We start from the raw sequence: 20,351 nt of genomic DNA, 5'->3' as shown, positions 1-20,351 counted from the left end.
TTTTTCCTTACCAACCTGTTGCTGGCAAGTCGATCCCAACTGATAGCAACCCTATAGGACAGAGTAGAACTGCCCCATAGGGTTTCCAAGAAGTGCCTGGTGGATTTGAACTGCTGGTCTTTTGGTTAGCAGCCATAGCTCTTAACCACTATGCCACCTGGGTTTCCTCTTTTTCCCTTAGCATTTTGTAAATAGCATGATTTGTTGGACCAGTGAAGACCCTCATGTCGTTACTGAAACTTGTACAAAGATTATTAAGAAAAACAACTTAAAAAGGAGAATCACAGTGATTTGGCAGTTTTTAGTCAATCTGTGAATATGTGAAGCTTTTAATGATTTTACCCATTTGTAATATCTATATATACTGATTGGAGCCCTGGTGGGGCAATTGTTAAGAGTTATGGTTGCTAACCAAAAGGTTGGCAGCTCAAACTCACCAGCCTCGGAAACTCTGTGGGACAGTTCTACTCTGTCCTAAAACATCACCAGGAGTCAGAAGCAACTCAACCACTACAGATTTGGGTTTTTTTTTGGTATAGGTACTGACGATTCTGTAACACCCCCAGGACTCAGGCCAGCATAGCTCTGGTAGCATGCTTGCCTGTTTCCCACTTTTGTCCCTTGGAACATATGCCCAATAAAATTTTTCTTCTTGCTTTACTGTAATTTCGGGGTGATTTTAACCTAGGACAAAGTCAGCATCAGCCCTGTGGTGCGGCGAGCTCTCACACTGTAATCTGCACAATTTCCAGGATTTTCGGGGGGCGGGGGCAGGCCATAGTAGAGAATTTATCTGAACACATCCACTTGTCTTGGAAGCGAGCTCCAGGCCTTCAAACCAAGGGGGGAAGCCCAGCTTCCCCGCAGCCCACAGGATGGCTTTTTGTCCTCTTGTCCTCCGGGCGGGCGGACATACCTCTCAGCTCCAATCGCCTCTTCTCTGCCACCTGCAGGTCGTTTTGAGGGACTGCTCAACGGACGGGTACGCTTGGAGCGGGGAGTCCAGAGAACACTTGCTCGGGTTCAGCCGCGTTTCCACAGACTCCAGGCCCTCCCGCCTCTCCTCCAAGACCCCGAGCCATGGCGCGGGTGCTGATTGTGGGCGCGGGGTTAACAGGAAGCTTGTGCGCCGCGCTCCTGAGGAGGGAGGCGTCCTGTCCTTTGCAACTCTCTGTGTGGGAAAAGTGTGGGGACTCAGGTGAGTCGTCTATTGGCCAAAACGGGGGGGAAAAGAAGCCGCCGCGTCCCCCAGATTCGGAAGTAGAGCGGAGGCGCAACCGTATGACTGTCTAAAACGAAAATCCAGAGTCTTTGCTACCCGCGCTTCCGGCAGCTGCACATGCGCAGTGCTCGCCTCGTCACGTGACCGGAGGCTTCAGCCGCGCCGGGAAAAGCCGGAGAAGCTGGGAAGGCGGTTGGGGGGTGTCGGCAAACCTTCCTGTGACTGGAGCGGGGCAGGGCTTACAGCGAGCAGTTAGGAGGGAGGCCTGAGCGCCTCCGGAGGGAGCCTGGTCCGAGTTCGCAAAGCTTGGGCCTCCCCAGGGGAAAAAAACAAAAACAACAAAAAAAGGGTTATTATCTTGGCTCTGTGTGTGGTTTTGCAGCTGTCTCCAGATTAGAAGGATCCCAAGCGCCCATCGACCAAGACTTTCCGAAGATCTAGTTTACAGAATCCTATTATTCTCACAAAACCTGACAGCACGAGTGAAAGAAAGCATTGGTTGATTAATTCGTTCTGAGATTCCATTCATCATTTTGTTTTATTTCTTACTTTTATTCAAGCTATTAAATACATGCACCAGAAATAGTGTTGGACAATGCTGTATTCACTAGTCTTTTTTTTTTTTTTTTTTTAGTTTCACAGTGACCAAATTGTCTGTTACCTACGTCGTGACAATGTTAGATGACAAAACCATCAAGTTATTAAAAAAAAAAAAATTCTAATACATTTGTAATCAATTTGAGGGTCACCTGGGTGTGAATTGCATTAATTGTGAAAAGCTCAGTTTACTGCACTAAGACATTTTCCTGTGAATTAATTCAAGGGGGAAGAATGACTACGACCACTAGTCCTTATAATGAACAGTGTACAGCCGATTTGGGTGCTCAGTACATCACCTGCACTCCTTATTATGCCAAAATACACCAAAGGTGAGTTCGTTGAAAGGGGTGGAATCAGTCTTACTAGTCGTATGATGTAAAAAGATGCAATTCATCCATTTTTTAACGTTACCTCTTGTAATATAGTGAAGTTATATTATCATCACTGGTGGTGTTAGCAGTAGAAGGTTAACCTGAGTAAATTGGGAAGTGTTAATACCCGCCCCACGGGATTGTTGTAAAGATTAGACGAGATGATACATGGAACATAGTAAGGTCTCAATAAATATAAATATGCTGGTGTTGAGGAAGAGGACAAATACCTACAATGCAAGTCAATCTTCTTAACCCAATTTAAAGATGGGTAAAATAAATAGAAGAATACCTTTCTAATTATTTTCATTGACTTTAATTTTGAAGTACATGGGGAAATAGACTTCTGGCTAATGTCTGCAAAAGATCTATAGATTCTTGAAACACTTTTGTTCTTCATCTGAATTATAAATTTAATTTAACACAACATATACATTGAGTTGATCATATGAAGGTAGCTGGTTATAAGTTAAAATTATAACCATTAAAAATTGTTGGAAGAGAATATGGTATTTTTAGAGCCAATTATAGTATATGCTTACATTATATATATATTGATTCATTTCAGTTTTTATGATGAACTGTTAGCTCATGGTGTTTTGAAGCCTCTGACTTCTCCTATCGAAGGAATGGTGATGAAAGATGGAGACTTGAACTTTGTGGCACCTCAAGGAGTTTCTTCAATTATTAAGCATTACTTAAAAGAATCAGGTGGGAATGTGATTTTTTTCTAACTTTTAAAAAATTAGCATTTTAAATAAAAATTATACACATAATCAAATAATGGCTGTGCATGTGTATATCTATGTATGTACCATCGTTTATGTAACTGTTAACTTTTTGATAAATATTTAGATTGGGAGTAGGGAGTTGTTTGGTTTGTGGGATTTTGTTTGTTTGTGTTTTGCTAATACAAACATTGCTGCAATGTCTAACCTTGACGTTCTTATTGTTAGTATATCTATTTCTTAACAGTGTAAAAGCTTTGTCAAATGGTACGTACATTTTCAATTTAACTAGGTTGTGCCACATGTTCTTCTGAAAGAATACTCATCAATAGTGAATGCAACCTCTTTCCCCACATCTGGTTATTATGGACATTTTAAATTTTTGTCAGTGTCTCAGTTTAAAAATGGTGTCCCTGTGGTTTTGATTTGCATTTCCTAAATTATGAGTTTATGTGCCTTTTGTTAATTGGCTCTTTGCATTTTTTCTTTCTTTCTGTGAACATCTTATTCATAACCTTTGCCTATTTTCTATGAAGATTTTCATTTGTTCCTTATATACTTTATGGGTGCTTTTTCTTAAGAAATTAGAACTTCTCTTAAAATAATAAAAATAATTTTATTAATATAAACAGAAGTAGGCTTCTTGATGAATCATAATTCTGTTAAGGCCCCAATTCAAGATCACTTAGGGAGGGTACAAACTGAGAACTTATTTTGTCTCATAAGGGATTTCTAGAATAATTACTGTTTTAGTCTTCCTCATCAAATATTACTTATTGAGAACCCTCAGAATCTCTGATACTGGACATGGGAGAGGTCAGTGAAATTGGATACACAACATGAAAACATAATACATGCCATTCTGGGTTGGACCATTTCTCCACCCAGGATGGTGACATTTTGCCAGTGTAAGTTTTAAAAGTCTATTTTCCTTCATGATTTTCACCTGACCCAAGATATGTATATTTACTGAAATCCTCCAGTACTTACTAACTGTATTATGTATCCATCCATGCATGCATACATCCACCCATTTAGCCATTCATTCAATAAACGTTTATTGAGTGCTTACTATATGACAAATGTTGTTTTAGGTAATAATGATATGAGGGTGAACCAAAGTCCCTGGTGTCATGGAGCTGATGTTCTGGCAGAGTGTCATTCCTTGAATACTTTGCACCTACTTTCTTATTTTGTAAGGAATTTGGGAAATATATATTTTAACTTACAATTTTGCTTTGGAAGCTCTTGGGGGCAGAGATCATATTTAATTTTTTGTAGCTTACACAGAATCTAATAGTACCTTGTTCATAGTAGTTACAGTGATATAGATACATTTTTTTGTATACCTGTATTATATATATTTTTAAATATACGTATAGTTTTTATGTATGTATTTTTTTAGATGATTATTGGTTCAGTTAATTTAACCAATGCTTAGTAGAAACCTATTTATGTTTTCAATTTTTATAACCTCTTGGGACAAGCTTTTCTTACCACTCTGTAGGACAGAGTAGAACTGCCCCATTGAGTTTCCATGTATTGCTTATTTCAAAAAGTCACTTTAAAAAGAAAGAAAGGATTACATATTCCTGGTAGAAAATTGGAAAATACTGCAAAATATTAAGAAAAAAGTTATTATATATAAATCAATAAATTCATTTTGTGACATTTTCTTTCTGCTTTTTTAAAAATGAATTTTTACTTGAGTTCATGATCTACATACTTTGAGTCTATACAAACTTTTCCTTTGCTTATTTTAATATTCTCTGTAATTCTTCAAGATTTCTATCTTCCCTCTACCCAGATCTATTATCATAGGATTTGGTAGAACCTGTGCATGCCATTATTTAATTGTACAATTATATCCCTTTAAATATTTTTTAAGCCCCTTTAAAGCTTTCCATCCTACATGAAAGTATTTTAGTTTTTCCACAATGTAAGTTAAGATAGTCCCTGGAATCAGATTGGCCTGGGTTCAGGCCACCCCTTCCTAGCTATGTGATATCAGGAGAGTTTTAAAATCTGTATCTCAGTTCTTTGATAAAATGAGGGTAATAACAGTACCGACTACAAAGAATCATTGAGAGGAGTAAAGGAGATAATACATTCATTATTAAGCCAATCACATGGTAATCTCTTGATAAATGTTAGTTTAAATAACAGTCTACTTGAATGAATGAAGCTGATCTTTGTTATGTCCCCAGTCCAGAAGAACACAAATTAACAAGTTATTCTAAAAAATGTTCTACATTTTGGAGTCTGGTTGAGTTCACAACCCTACAGTCTGATGGACTAACTGATGGTGACTCAGATTGAGATCAGACTTCCAGGGAAATTATCTAGGTGGGGTATGCCTAATCAAGTATGCTTTAGAATGGGTACAAACCTCTGAAGCCAGTGTTTAACTAGACTGGTTTCCCAGCACGAGTAGTAAAGATCAGGGGTAAATAGACACTTGCCCCTTGACCTTATATTCTATTTTTATTATCTGATATATTCATTTTAACCTTATTATGGAGAAAACTATATTTACTGGCATTGATCTTAGCAAATATCTGCCTTCCGCATTAAATACAGTCTTCTCCCTGGGTGACTCAACGTGATGTTCTGTTGTTCTTTTTTGAACGTTATCATTGTTCCTGGGGGTGGGAAGGGTGGAAAATCTCAAAATAACAAAAGCTGTTCTAGCTATCACTTATTTAGTGCTATTTACCAGACGTTATGATGGTATGTTAGGCACTTTACATAAATTATTTCTAATAGAACAACCTTTCAAGGTACTTATCATTATCCTCATTTTACTAACGGGGAAAATGAAACTCAGGGAGATTACTTTGCCTAAGATTGCTTGGCTAGTAAGTAACAGAGTTGGAACTCCCTTGAACCTGGCCTTCTTGTCTTTTCCTATTAGCTACCCCGCGGAGCCCTGGTGGCACAGTGGTTAAGAGCTATGGTGAGCTACAGCTGCTAACCAAAGGTCAGCAGTTTGAATCCACGTGCTGATCCTTGGAAGCTGTATGGGGCAGTTCTACCTTGTCCCATAGGGTTGCTATGAGTTGGAATCGACTTGACGCCAGTGGGCTTGGTTTTTGGTTGATTCCATGGATATTGCCCATGGGAGACAACCAGAGATGCTATATCCTCTGACTTAACATTTGTTTTGTAGGGTCTTCTCTTTTCTTCCTGAATTGCTTTCTGCAGTATAAGAGATTGTTCCCATCCCACCCTGGTTCCACATCTCACTAGACACGTGGCTAAGATATCAACCTCAATGCATTCTTCCCCTAGTTTCCCTGTGTCATTACTTTGTCCCTTCCCTGGGGCCAGGGGATTATTAAGCAACATTGTTGTTAGGTGCCACCAAGTTGGCTCTGAATCATAGTAACCCCAAGTATAACTGGATAAAACGTCACCCGGTCCTGCGCTCTCTTCACAGTAGTAGGGGTGTTTGAGCCCGTTTTTGCAGCCACTTGTCAGTTGGTCTCATTGAGGGCCTTCCTCTTTTTCACTGACCCCCTACTGAGCATGATGTTCTTCTCCAAGGACTAATCCTCCTGATAATATGTCCAACTTTTAAGAAGTATTTTGGCTGTACTTCCTCCAAGACAGGCCGATGTATTCCTTCTTCGAGCAGCTTGCATGTTGCTGTGATGCTGGAAGCTATGCCACCAGTATTCAGATACCAGCAGGGTCACCCATGGAGGACAGGTTTCAGCTGAGCTTCCAGACTAAGACAGACTAGGAAGAAGGACCCGGCCGTCTACTTCTGAAAAGTATTAGTCAGTGAGAACCTTATAAATAGCAGCAGAACATTGTCTGATATAGTGCTGGAAGATAAGCCCCTCAGGTTGGAAGGCATTCAAAAGATGACTGGGGAAGAGCTGCCTCCTCAAAGTAGAGTTGACCTTAATGGCATGGATGGAGTAAAGCTTTCGGGACCTTCATTTGCTGATGTGGTATGACTCAAAATGAGAAGAAACAGCTGCAAACATCCATTAATAATCGGAACCTGGAATGTACCAAGTATGAATCTAGGAAAATTAAAAACATAAAAAATGAAATGGAATCCATGAACTTCGATATCCTAGGCATTAGTGAACTGAAATGGACTGGTATTGGCCATTTTGAATCAGACAATAATATAGTCTACTATGCTGGGAATGACAACTCGAAGAGGAATGGTGTTGCATTCATTGTCAAAAAGAACATTTCAAGATCTATCCTGAAGTACACTGCTGTCAGTGATAGGATAATATCCCTACGCCTACAAGGAAGACCAGTTAATACGAGTATTATTCAAATATACGCACCAACCGCTAGGGCAAAAGATGAAGAAATAGAAGATTTTTATCAGCTGCTGCAGTCTGAAATTGATCGAACATGCAATCAAGATGCATTGATAATTACTGGTGATTTTAATGCAAAAGTTGGAAGCAAAAAAGAAGGATCAGTAGTTGGAAAATATAGCCTAGGTGATAGATACAATGCTGGAGATCGAATGATAGAATTTTGCAAAACCAATGACTTCTTCATTGCAGATACCTTCTTCACCAACATAAATGGTAACTATACACATGGACCTCACCAGATGGAACACACAGAAATCAAATTGACTACATCTGTGGTAAGAGACGATGGAAAAGCTCAATACCATCAGTCAGAACAAGGCCAGGGGCCGACTGTGGAACAGACCATCAATTGCTCATATGCAAGTTCAAGCTGAAAATGAAGAAAATCAGAGGAAGTCCACGAGAGCCAAAATATGACCTTGAGTATATCCCACCTGAATTTAGAGACCGTCTAAAGAATAGATTTGATGCATTGAACACTGGCAACCGAAGCCCAGACGAGTTGTAGAATGACATCAAGGACATCATTCATGAAGAAAGCAAGAGTTCATTGAAAAGACAGGGAAGAAAGAAAAGACCAAGATGGATGTCGGAGAAGACTCTGAAACTTGCTCTCGAACATCGAGCAGCTAAAGCAAAAGGAAGAATTGGTGAAGTAAAAGAACTGAATAGAAGATTTCAAAGCGTGGCTCAAGAAGGCAAAGTATTATAATGACATGTGCAAAGAGCTGGAAATGGAAAACTAAAAGGAAAGAACTCACTCCGTGTTTCTCAAGCTGAAGGAACTGAAGAAAAAATTCAATCATCAAGTTGCAATAGTGAAGGATTCTATGGGGAAAATATTAAATGATGCAGGAAGCATCAAAAGAAGATGGAAGGAATACACAGAGTCATTATACCAAAAAGAATTAGTCGATGTTCAACCATTTCAGGAGGTAGCATATGATCTGGAACTGATGGTACTGAAGGAAGAAGTCCAAGCTGCTCTGAAGGCATTGGCGAAAAACAAGGCTCCAGGAATTGATGGAATATCAATTGAGATGTTTCAACGAACGGATGCAGCACTGGAGGTGCTCACTCATCTATGCCAAGAAATAGGGAAGAGAGCTTCCTGGCCAACTGACTGGAAGAGATCCATATTTATGCCTATTCCCAAGAAAGGTGATCCAACTGAATGTGGAAATTATGAAACAATATCACTAATATCACATGCAAGCAAAATTCTGCTGAAGATCATTCAAAAACGGCTGCAGCAGTATATCAACAGGGAACTGCCAGAAATTCAGGCCGGTTTCAGAAGAGGACGTGGAACCAGGGATATCATTGCTGATGTCAGATGGATCCTGGCTGAAAGCAGAGAATACCGGAAGGATGTTTACCTGTGTTTTATTGACTATGCAAAGGCATTCAACTGTGTGGATCATAACAAATTATGGATAACATTGTGAAGAATGGGAATTCCAGGACACTTAATTATGCTCATGAGGAACCTTTACATAGATCAAGAGGCAGTTGTTAGGACAGAACAAGGTTTAAAGTCAGGACAGATGTGTGTCAGGGTTGTATTCTTTCACCATACCTATTCAATCTGTATGCTGAGCAACTAATCCGAGAAGCTGGAGTATATGAAGAATGGGGCATCAGTGTTGGAGGAAGACTCATTAACAACCTGCGTTATGCAGATGACACAACCTTGCTTGCTGAAAGTGAAGAGGACTTGAAGCACTTACTAATGAATATCAAAGACCACAGCCTTCAGTATGGATTGCACCTCAACATAAAGAAAACAAAAATCCTCACAACTGGACCAATGAGTAATACATGATAAATGGAGAAAAGATTGAAGTTGTCAAGGATTTCATTTTACTTGGATCCACAATCAACAACCACGGAAACAGCAGTCAAGAAATCAAAAGACACATCGCATTGTGTAAATCTGCTGCAAAGGACCTCTTTAAAGTGTTAAAGAGCAAAGATGTCACCTTGAAGACTAAGGTGCGCCTGACGGAGCCATGGTATTTTCAATCGCATCATATGCACATGAAAGCTGGACAATGAATAAGGAAGACCGAAGAAGAATTGACACCTTTGAATTGTGGTGTTGGCGAAGAATATTGAATATACCATGGACTGCCAAAAGAAGAAACAAACCTCTCCTGGAAGAAGTACAACCAGAATGCTGCTTAGAAGCAAAGATGGCGAGATAGCGTTTTACATACTTTGGACATGTTGTCAGGGGGGATTAGTCTCTGGAGAAGGACGTCATGCTTGGCAAAGTACAGAGTCAGCAGAAAAGAGGAAGACCCTCATTGAGGTGGATTGACACAGTGGCTGCAATAATGGGCTCAAGCATGACACAGATTGTAAGGATGGCTCAGGACTGGGCAGTGTTCCGTTCTGTTGTGCATAGGTTTGCTATGAGTTGGAACAGACTCCATGGCACCTAACAACAACAAGGCCTATGCCATTAAATCATAAGAGGATGAATTCAGCCTCCAGGACACAGGAAAAGAAAAAAAAAATTTTTTTAATGGTGCTTTTTTTTTAGATGAAAGTTTGCAGAGCAAATTAGTTTCTCATTAAAAAATTAATACACATACATATTGTTTTGTGACATTGGTTGCCAACCCTGTGATGTATGGACACTCTCCCGTTCTCGATCTTGGGTTCCCCATATCCATTCATCCAGCTTTCCTGTCCCTTCCTGCATTCTTGTCCTTGCCCCTGGGCTGGTGTACCCATTTAGTCTTATATTCATGGTTGAGCTACGTTTATTGTTGTTTGCTTTATGGGCCTGTCTAATCTTTGGCTGAAGGGTGAACCTCAGGAGTGAATTCAGTACTAAGTTAAAAGGATGTCCAGGTGCCATATTCTCAGGGTATCCCCAATCTCTGTCAGACCAGTAAGTTTGGTCTTTTTATGTGAGTTAGAATTTTGTTCTACATTTTTCTCCAGGTCTGTCCAGGACCCTCTATTATGATCCCTGTCAGAGCAGTCAGTGGTGGTAGCCAGGCGCCATCTAGCTATACTGGACTCAGTCTGGTGGAGGCATTGGAAGATGTAGCCCATTAGTCCTTTGGACTAATCTTTCCCTAATATCTTTAGTTTTCTTCATTCTTTGCTCCTGAAGGGGTGAGAGCAGTGGAGTATCTTAGATGACCACTCTCAGACTTTGAAGACCCCAGATACTACTCACCAAGTTAGAATATAGAACATATTCTTTATAAACTGTTACGCCAGTTGAGCTGCATGTTCCCTGAGACCATGAGCCCCACAGCCCTCAGCCCAGCAATTCAGTCCCTCAGGGAGTCTGGATGTATCTCTGGAGCTTCCACGACCTTGTATAGGTTGTGCTGACTTCCCCAGTATTGTGTACTGTCTTACCCTTCACCAAAGTTACCACTTTTCTATTGTCTAGTTAGTGTTTTTCCTGCCCCACCACTCCCCTCCCTCATAACCATCGAAGATTGTTTTTTTCTGTGTAAACCTTTTCATGAGTTTTTATAATAGTGGTTTCATACACTATTTGTCCTTTTGTGATTGTCTTATTTCACTCAACATAATGCCCTCCAGATTCATCTGTGTTATGAGATGTTTCACAGATTCATCATTGTTCTTATTCTTCGGTACTATTTCATTGTGTGTACATGCTATAGTTTGTTTATACATTCGTCTGCTGTTGGGCATTTAGGTTGTTTCCATCTTTTTGCTATTGTAAATTATGCTGCAGTGAACACGGGTGTGCGTATGTCTATTCATGTGATGGTTCTTATTTCTCTAGCATTTATTCCTTGGAATGGGATTCCTGGATTGTATGGTGTTTCTATTTCTAGCTTTTTTTAAGGAAGCACCATATTGTTTTCCAAAATGGTTGCACCATTTTACATCCCCACCAGCAGTGCATAAGAGTTCCAATTTCCCCACAGACTCTCCAGCATTTGTTATTTTCTGTCTTTTTGATTCGTGCCAGTAACACTGGGGAGAGATGGTATCTCATTGTGGTTTTCATTTGTATTTCTCTAATGGCTAGTGATCATGAGCATTTCTTCATATGTCTGTTTGCTGCCTAAGAAGTTTTTATTTGACTTGGACTACCAATAGGTAGGACTGTGGCTGCATTTATTTGTTTTTGTTTTATCAAAAAACAAAAAAACCCACTTCCATTGAGTCAGCTTCTAATATGTGCAATATGATTTCTCAAGTTTGACAGGAAGAATTCCTTAGAAAAGATGGTTTAAGTTGCAGATGTTATCTGTGTGGTACTATTTACTTTCATCATTCTCTTCCTTTTTATTTTTGTGCTTTTCTTTCTAAAACTGATGTAGAAGAAGTGTACCTCGGTGGTTGTCTCAAAAATTTTCCCAGGTGGGTCATCATGGCACTCATCCATAACATTGTTCTTCAGAGAAAAGCTAGAGAATAGCATGCTACTCTGGTTAAGCAGTGCATATAGTTATGCATTGTTCACATCTCTTCAGGCCCCATCTCAGCAGTTCTGGACTGCTGCTCACTAAAACTTATTTGTGGGAAATTATTGGAGAAACATAAATTTGCATTTTCTGTTTAAAAAATCAACAAAGATGGGGGAGAAAATTGAACAAATATATAACAGAAACACATTTGTCTTAGTAAAATGTGTTAAACCTTCCTTTCTTATATATTTCTTACATATTTATAACTATCCATAGGTTGTTTTTCCTTCTCACTAAATATTATGTGCAAGGAAATAGTGATAAGTAAGAGACGGTCCCTGCCTTTGTAAATATATGGTGGATTCTTGTAAAAATGGCATCGGGGTGGCATCTGACCTCCTTGTCTTATCTTCACAAGGGGAAAAGAGAATCAAGATCAACAGCCCAGGGCTGATTCCTATGAGGCAGAGGTCAGACATGCCTCCTCTCTCCACCTTCCATACAAATTCTGACACCAACTGTCCCTCTCACGGCACTCTCTACTTCTGCTGGGTTCGATAATTCATTGCAGTGACCACACAGAATGCACAGACAGTACTCATGATTATGGGGTTTATTAGGGAAGTAACAGGTTACATTTCAGGTTCAGGAACTCTCAGATACAGTTCTTCCATCAGGATAGTTTCTTCCCAGCCTGTCTGGCCACTCGGCCTCTGCCCTGTTCAAGCAAGTGTTACAAAGCTCTTTTAGCTCTGCCAACAAGTGCCCAGAGACACCCGACTCTGCCAGTAAGCCTCAGTCCAAACACAGTCAGCTTTCTTGTTCCATGGGCCAAGAAACCTACTGCTCCATCTCCTGCTGGTCCCTCCTGCCACAGTTTCTCTGCCACAGCTTCTTACCATCTTCAGCATTACAGCTCTCTCTCTTTCTCTTAGTCTCCTGGTTTCAGGGGCTTCTCAAGTGCAGCGGTCCCAAGTCCACTCTTGGCTCTCCTTCCTTGGTGGTGGTGGAATCTTCCCTCTGCTCTGGAATTGGCTCTTTTTTAAGCCTAGCAGGATGGCAAAATTGACAGATCCCCCCTTGGTGGACTACAATTACCTTATTTGCACAGTCCCATCCAGTCACTTGGGTGGGAGTTACAAGATCAAGAAAGGCCACACAAAAGCCATTTATCACGCCACAGTTCTTTAAGCTTCAATTTTCTTTTCAGTTCATGGTTCAGAATTCATTGTTTTAAATAAATATTAAGTACCTAGTATGTGCCAAGTACTGTGCTATATATGTTATATGTTGTACATAAAAACAAAAAGGGCGTCATTCCTGACATCGTGGACTTACAGATTAAAAGGGAGAACAGCATTAAATAGTCAAAAAATTATTAAAATACCCTTGTGATTAGTGCTAAAAAGAAAAATGTGGTGAGAGGGCACTATAGGTTGTATTTTTCTTAATTCTGATTCTTTTGAAAAAGATAATTGATCCAGTGATAAGGATTTGCATTTCACTTACAAAAGAGCTTTTTCACTGTGTTGAAATTCCTTTAATAGGACATACCAAACCAGACCAAACCCATTGCCATGGAGTCAATTCCAACTCATGGCAACCTCACATATTTGAAAGTAGAACTGCTGCATAGGGTTTTCTTGGCTGTGATCTTTACAGGAGATTGCCAGACCTTTTTCTGAGGTATTTCTGGGTATATTTGAACCGTCAACATTTAGGTTAGTAGTTAGTTGCAAAATGTTTGCACCAGCCAGGGACCTTAATAGGAAATACTGCTCTTATATTACTAGAGAGAAGAAAAGTTAATTGTTTAACACCTTTTACTGAAATTTGTACTGTTTCTGAAAGATGATAAGCTTTAGAGTCAGATGGATATACTTTTAAATCATGGCATAACATTTCTGGATTTCAGTTTCCTTGTCTGTGAAATTCATTAGTATAATATGCGTCGAGTGCATTAGTATAGTAGTTGGAACATGTTGTTGTTGTTAGGTGCCATCGAGTCAGTTCCAACTCATAGCGACCCTGTGTACAACAGAATGAAACACTGCCCGGTCCTATGCCATCCTCAAATCATTGCTATGCTTGAGCTCATTGTTGCAGCCACCGTGTCAATCCATCTTGTTGCGTGTCTTCCTCTTTTTAGGTGCTTAATGAAGTATAGCTATTTATTATTATTATTATTATTTGGAGCCCTGGTGGTGTAGTAGTTAAGAGCTCAGCTGCTAACCAAAAGGTCTGCAGTTCAAATTTACCAGCTGCTGCTACTGTTTTGTTCACCTGGCTGGGTCCAGTTTGTGGCTATTCAGTTCTCTCTCGTTGGTATGGAAAATCCTGGTTATGTGAACATGATTTTGTTTTTGGAGCAGGTGCAGAAGTCTGCTTCAGACACGGTGTAACCCAGATCAACCTGAGAAATGATAAGTGGGAAGTCTCCAGGGAAACAGGCTCTCCTGAGCAGTTTGATCTTGTTGTCCTCACTATGCCTGTTCCTGAGATTCTGCAGCTTCAAGGTGACATCGAGAACTGTGAGTCTGCTTCTGTGGCCTGTTTCCCGTGGGAATGGGATTTCTGTGATAGAGTATGAATTCAATTTAACTCTCTCAGCAAAAGAAATATCATGGATTCTGTGATTTGCATGTTTTAAGAACTGATGCACTTGCATCTCAGATTATATTAGTCTAGGCCAAACTGAAACCCATAGAAATTTTTTTTTTTAACCAGTTAAAAGTCAAACGTTTTTGTTATTACCTTTGCCCTCAAAAAGGGTCAGTAATATTATTGCATAGGCAATAATTTGGCCTAAAAGAACAACAGTCTGTTTGTGGCCATCCTGGAGATAAGAAGTGTTTGTATAATTTAAATTATTGCTTGGGTTGCCTCATTTTCTGTATATTTGCTCTCCTGGTTGCCCTCTGAGTATTTATTTGTTTGAGGCAAATGCCCAGTCCTATTGTGAAAGAGAGGCTTAAGGGAAGGGGTGGGTTAGGACTGGCAAGGTGAATAAATTAGGCTAAAAAAATCCACTTGCCATTGAGTTGATTCTGACTCATATGCTAAGGGAACTACAATTATGCTGTAGGAGCCAAAATTATGATTAAGAAATTAAAATTCAAAGGAATTTTCTGTCCAAATAAAGACAAAAAAGAAAATTATTTTCTTGCAAAGAGCAACAAAGTTACATTTTTAGGAAGTTATTGGTAAGGGCTTTTGAAACCTGGAATGTCATATCTTATTTAGCAAATCAGATTTTAGTATTTTATAATACTGAATCATTTTTATATGGAGAGAAACTATTAGATCATTGTAATGAGTATTTTTAAGAAAGCAATTTAAAAAATGAAATAATACATGGTCATTGTTTCCTAGGGAGCATTGATTTTATATTTTTAATTTCATTGGATTGAAGCCTAGTAAGGACATGAACAAAGTTGCCTCCAAAGTTAGCTGGATTATGTGAAAAGAAAGGAGAAGAAAATAGCATAGCATGATCCTGTCACCAGGTGTGGTTCTGAAACAGCACAGAAGTCTCATTTTGTCGTCCCTCTCCCCAAAAGATCAATCTCAGTTCCCTCTAACCCTGAGAGGACCTGATATGATTCTCCTTTTTTTTTTTTTTTAAAGATTTTACTTAATGAATCAACCCTTTCCCTTTTCAGAAATTTGTTTGTTTGCAGCTGGGGAAATTACTGTTATTTTTTTAATGGTATTATTAGTTAACCAGTTACCATCAAATTAAATGTTAAAAGCAAATTTCATAATCAAATTTTGTGGTACTGTCAGTAGGACAGAAGACTTTGGAACAAGAACTGTAAGAAAAATGCTAGACAGGCACAATCTGGTGAGGACACTAACCCTGAAATTAATGAACTCCATCAGTGTCATTGTGCCCCTGCCCAAGATTAAAATTTCAGGAAGTGAGCATCCTACTGACCTGACTTGGGCCACATTCCCACCCTGTGGCCAGGGAACGATGGAGTCCTTGATTACAGTCCTGTCCCATTTTGTGTAATCAGTGGGGACAAGGTAATACTCCAAAATAAATATCCATGCTGTGAATTCTTGATATTTATTCATAATCAACTACTAGGCAATATTACCAAGTACAACCAAACCAGACCAAACCCATTGTCGTCAAATTTATTCTGACCCATAGTGACCCTACAGGACCGAGTAGAACTGCCCCAAAGGGTTTCCAAGGAGTGGCTAGTGGATTTGAACTGCCGATCTTTTGGTTAACAGCCAAGCTCTTAACCACTGCACCACCAGGGCTCCTTACCAAGTACAGGGGATTATTATTAAGTCCACTTATTATGCTAATTTGAATTAGTAAGTTAAGGCAGAGTATTTCTAAAAGTTGCTCTTCAGTTCACACTGCATATTTATATGCATTATATGTTTTTAAGTGTATATGTTTCAAGAAATGTTTTAAAACAGTAGATTTATTTGACTGTTTTATATCATGAATACCTATGTAATGGAAATAAAATAATATTTAAATAATAACTGTTACTAGGTTGATCTATATGAAATTGAGCCTTTGGTCAAAAATGGTTAAATATTGGCGATTTCATGTGGTTCAACATAAACACATAAATGTAGAGGTAGAATAAATTAATGAATAAATTCAGTAACTAGTGATGTAGATCTGAAGAATTTTTAGGATCATAAAGACTACTTTAGCATGTACATCTCATTTGGTGTGTTATTTCTAATTACAGTTCTGTTGTGCATAGATAGGGTCACTGTGAGTCAGAAATGACCTGAAGGCACCTAACAACAACAACATACTGCTCTTCAAAATTTTCCATGTAGTATTGGCAAGTTTTATTACCACAGTCTTTTGTTTTCTTCATCTTTTGAATTGTGTTATTTTTACTTTTTCTAAGCCTTTCGTTATTGCAATTGGCTTAGCATTATTCACTGTGTCTTTAAATAGTAACCTTTGGGTTTGGAAGCATCAGAAACCCACTTGGGCTAACTTAACCAAAAGGGAGTGACCAGAATTCACTAATACGAAAGCCCACCCCTCTGTGGAGCCCTGGTGGTGTAGTGGGTAAGAGCTTGGCTGCTAACCAAAAAGTCAGCAGTTCAAATCCACCAGCCGCTCCTTTAAAACCCTATGGGGCAGTTCTCCTCTGTCCTTTAGGGTCTTTATGAGTCGGAACCAACTCAACAGCACCTAACAACAACAACAACCCCTCTGTAATCCAGTGCTCTTGTGTCTAACTAATCAGGCTTGACAATAGGCAGCCGTTAAGCCAGTACCAGAAGACTCTGAAACAAGAACTACAGGGAAAATGCTAGACAGGCACAGTCTGGTGAGGACACTAACCCTGAAATGGATGAACTCCATCAGTGTCATTGTGCTTCTGCCCAAGATTAAAATTTCAGCAAAGGAGCATACTACTGACCTGACTTGGGTCACATTCCCCCACTTTGGCCAGGGGATGATGGAGTCCGTGATTGCAATCCTGTTCCATTGTATGTAATCACTGGGGATAAGGTAATACTCCAGAATAAATATCCAAAATAAACATGAGGAAGAGAAATTGCATGCTGAGTAATAAAAAATAATAAGCATCCACTGCATAGGTGTTTTTTAATATTTGTAAAATGAGTGAATGACTTATTGGCTAAATGGATGAATAAATGTATTTCCAAAAGACCTGAGGAGCTACTTAAATTTGCTCCAAGTAATTAAAAATAATAAGTGTCCACTGCGTAGGTGTTCTTTAACATTTGTAAAATGAGTGAATGACTGGCTAAATGAATGAATAAATTTCCAAAATACCCGAGGAGCTACTTAAATTTCACTTGGTTATGTAGTGTGTCTCTGTCCTCTGTGTGAAATTCATATGAAAAGAATCCCATGATAGACTTTTTTCTTTCTCATTCCATATTCTGTTTTCATTAAATGTGGATATGTATAAAGAAGGAAAGAGAAACCCTATACTGACAATAAAAGACAATAGGCCTTATTTATTTAAAATACTAGTTGTCTGTACCTAAGCCCCAGTCTGATAATTGTGTTCATATATTGCTTTTGCTTTCATTCATTTCATTGTTCTGTATGCTGGTTTTAATTCATTTACTTTACGTCAGTTTATTAATTTTTATATAGTCTGTTGCTCTGTATAAGATTTTGTTGAGCAGGCAAAAAGGATACCATGAGTTTTGCCCAGGAATATAATGGTGACACTGTCTTTGGCACTATAGCTGCTCTCTCATGTTAATCTAGACTGTTCTAAGAAGTTTAATCTAAAGACTGTAGGCCCTAGAAATGAAATCTAGAGTCTTTAAGAGAACCTCAGATTTCTAACAGCTTTCCTCTTGGAAAACACTGACACCTTGTTTTTTAAATTGGAATACTTCCCTGTTAAAACCTTATATATATGACTTAAAAGAAGTGTTCATGTAATATTTAATATAAACCCTTTACTTGTTTTCGTTAGGTGCCGTCAAGTCAGTTCCGACTTATAGCGACCCTATGCACAACAGAATGAAACACTGCCCGGTCCTGAGCCATCCTTACAATCATGGTTATGCTTGAGCTCATTGTTGCAGCCACTGTATCAATTCACCTCGCTGAGGGTCTTCCTCTTTTCCGGTGACCCTGTACTCTGCCAAGCATGATGTCCTTCTCCGGGGACTGATCCTCCTGCAACATGTCCAAAGTATGTAAGATGCAGTCTCGCCATCCTCTAAGGAGCATTCTGGCTGTACTTCTCCTAAGACAAATTTGTTCATTCTTTTGGCAGTCCATGGTATATTCAATATTCTTCACCAACACTACAATTCAAAGGTGTCAACTCTTCTTCGGTCTTCCTTATTCATTGTCCAGCTTTCATATGCATATGATGCGATTGAAAATACCATGGCTTGGGTCAGGCGCACCTTAGTCTTCAAGGTGACATCTTTGCTCTTCAACACTTTAAAGAGGTTCTTTGTAGCAGATTTACCCAATGCAATGTGTTTTTTGATTTCTTGACTGCTGCTTCCATGGCTTTTGATTGTGGATCCAAGTAAAATGAAATCCTTGACAACTTCAATCTTTTCTGTGTTTAGCATGATGTTGCTTATTGGTCTAGTTGTGAGGATTTTTGTTTTCTTCATGTTGATGTGTAATCCATACTGAAGGCTATGGTCTTTGATCTTCGTCAGTAAGTGCTGCAAGTCCTGTTCACTTTCAGCAAGTAAGGTTGTGTCATCTGCATAATGCAGGTTGTTAATGAGTCTTTCTCCAATCCTGATGCCCCATTCTTCTTCACATAGTCCAGCTTCTCGTATTATGTGCTCAGCATAAAGACTGAATAGGTATGGTGATAGAATACAACCCTGACGCACACCTTTCCTGACTTTAAACCAATCAGTATCCCCTTGTTCTGTCTGAACAATTGCCTCTTGATCTATGTAAAGGTTCCTCATGAGCATAATTAAGTGTTCTAGAATTCCCATTCTTCGCAACATTATCCACAATTTGTTATGATCCACACAGTCAAATGCCTTTGCATAGTCAATAAAACACAGGTAAACATCCTTCTGGTATATTCTCTGCTTTCAGCCAGGATCCATCTGACATCAGCAATGATATCCCTGGTTCCACGTCCTCTTCTGAAACCGGCCTGAATTTCTGGCAGTTCCCTGTTGATATGCTGCTGCAGCCGTTTTTGAATGATCTTCAGCAGAATTTTGCTTGCGTGTGATATTAATGATATTGTTCTATAATTTCCACATTTGGTTGGATCACCTTTCTTGGGAATAGGCATAAATATGGATCTCTTCCAGTCAGTTGGCCAGGAAGCTGTCTTCCATATTTCTTGGCATAGACAAGTGAGCACCTCCAGCGGTGCATCTGTTTGTTGAAATATCTCAATTGATATCCCATCAATTCCTGGAGTCTTGTTTTTCGCCAATGCCTTCAGAGCAGCTTGGACTTCTTCCTTCAGTACCATCGGTTCCTGATCATATGCTACCTCCTGAAATGGTTAAACATCGACTAAATCTTTTTGGTATAGTGACTGTGTATTCCTTCCGTCTTTGAAAACCCTTCATTTACATAGCATTATTTCATACTGGATTAAATAGTATCTGCTATTTTTTACCTCTCAACTTACCATAGAAGAGAATTTCTATGGGCTCATACTTCCCTTTAAGATTTATTTAGAGACAGTATTTTGTTGTGTAACGTTGAGTTGATTCTGATCAATAGCAACCCTATAGAACAGAGGAGAACTGCCCCAGAGGATTTCCAAGGCTGTAATCTTTTTTTTTTATTAATTTTTGAATCTTTGATTAGTTCCCTTTACTTATAAATTTTCCTTTATGAGTTGGTTTCCTCACTTTTTTTTTTTATTATTATTATACTTTAGACAAAGGTTTATAAAACAAACTAGCTTCTCATTGTACAATTAGTACACATATTGTTTTGTGGCATTAGTTACCAGCCGCACAACATGTCAACACTCTCCTTTCTTGACCCTGGGTTCCCTATTACCAGCTTTCCTGTCCCTTCCTGCTTTCTAGTCCTTACCCCTGGGCTAGTGGGCCCTTTTAGTCTCATTTTGTTTATGGGCCTGTCTAATCTTTGGCTGAAGGGTGAACCTCAAGAGTGACTTCAGTACTGTGCTGAAAGGTTGTCCAGGGGCCATACAGTTGAGGCT

General features: G+C 39.2%; 1 protein-coding gene across 2 annotated transcripts in view; it reads left to right on the top strand.

Annotated features, from left to right (window-relative positions):
* The first annotated feature begins 975 nt into the window (after positions 1–975).
* Positions 976–20,351, top strand: part of RNLS (renalase, FAD dependent amine oxidase) — a 331,811-nt gene continuing 312,435 nt past the window's right edge. Inside the window, exons 1-4 of one of the 2 annotated variants that reach the window (XM_049854970.1) lie at positions 976–1,198; positions 2,046–2,151; positions 2,762–2,904; positions 14,058–14,216. In XM_049854970.1, coding sequence (XP_049710927.1) covers positions 1,081–1,198; positions 2,046–2,151; positions 2,762–2,904; positions 14,058–14,216 — 526 coding nt within the window. In that variant the 5' untranslated portion in view covers positions 976–1,080. Of the gene's footprint in view, positions 1,199–1,388; positions 1,572–2,045; positions 2,152–2,761; positions 2,905–14,057; positions 14,217–20,351 lie in introns of those variants that run through there. The other variant, XM_049854971.1, reaches the window with a different exon arrangement.

This window comes from Elephas maximus, chromosome 16, assembly GCF_024166365.1.
Source record: "Elephas maximus indicus isolate mEleMax1 chromosome 16, mEleMax1 primary haplotype, whole genome shotgun sequence".
Classification (NCBI taxonomy): domain Eukaryota; kingdom Metazoa; phylum Chordata; class Mammalia; order Proboscidea; family Elephantidae; genus Elephas; species Elephas maximus.
Note: the sequence above shows the minus strand (reverse complement) of the source record. Positions and strands in the feature narration are given on the sequence as shown.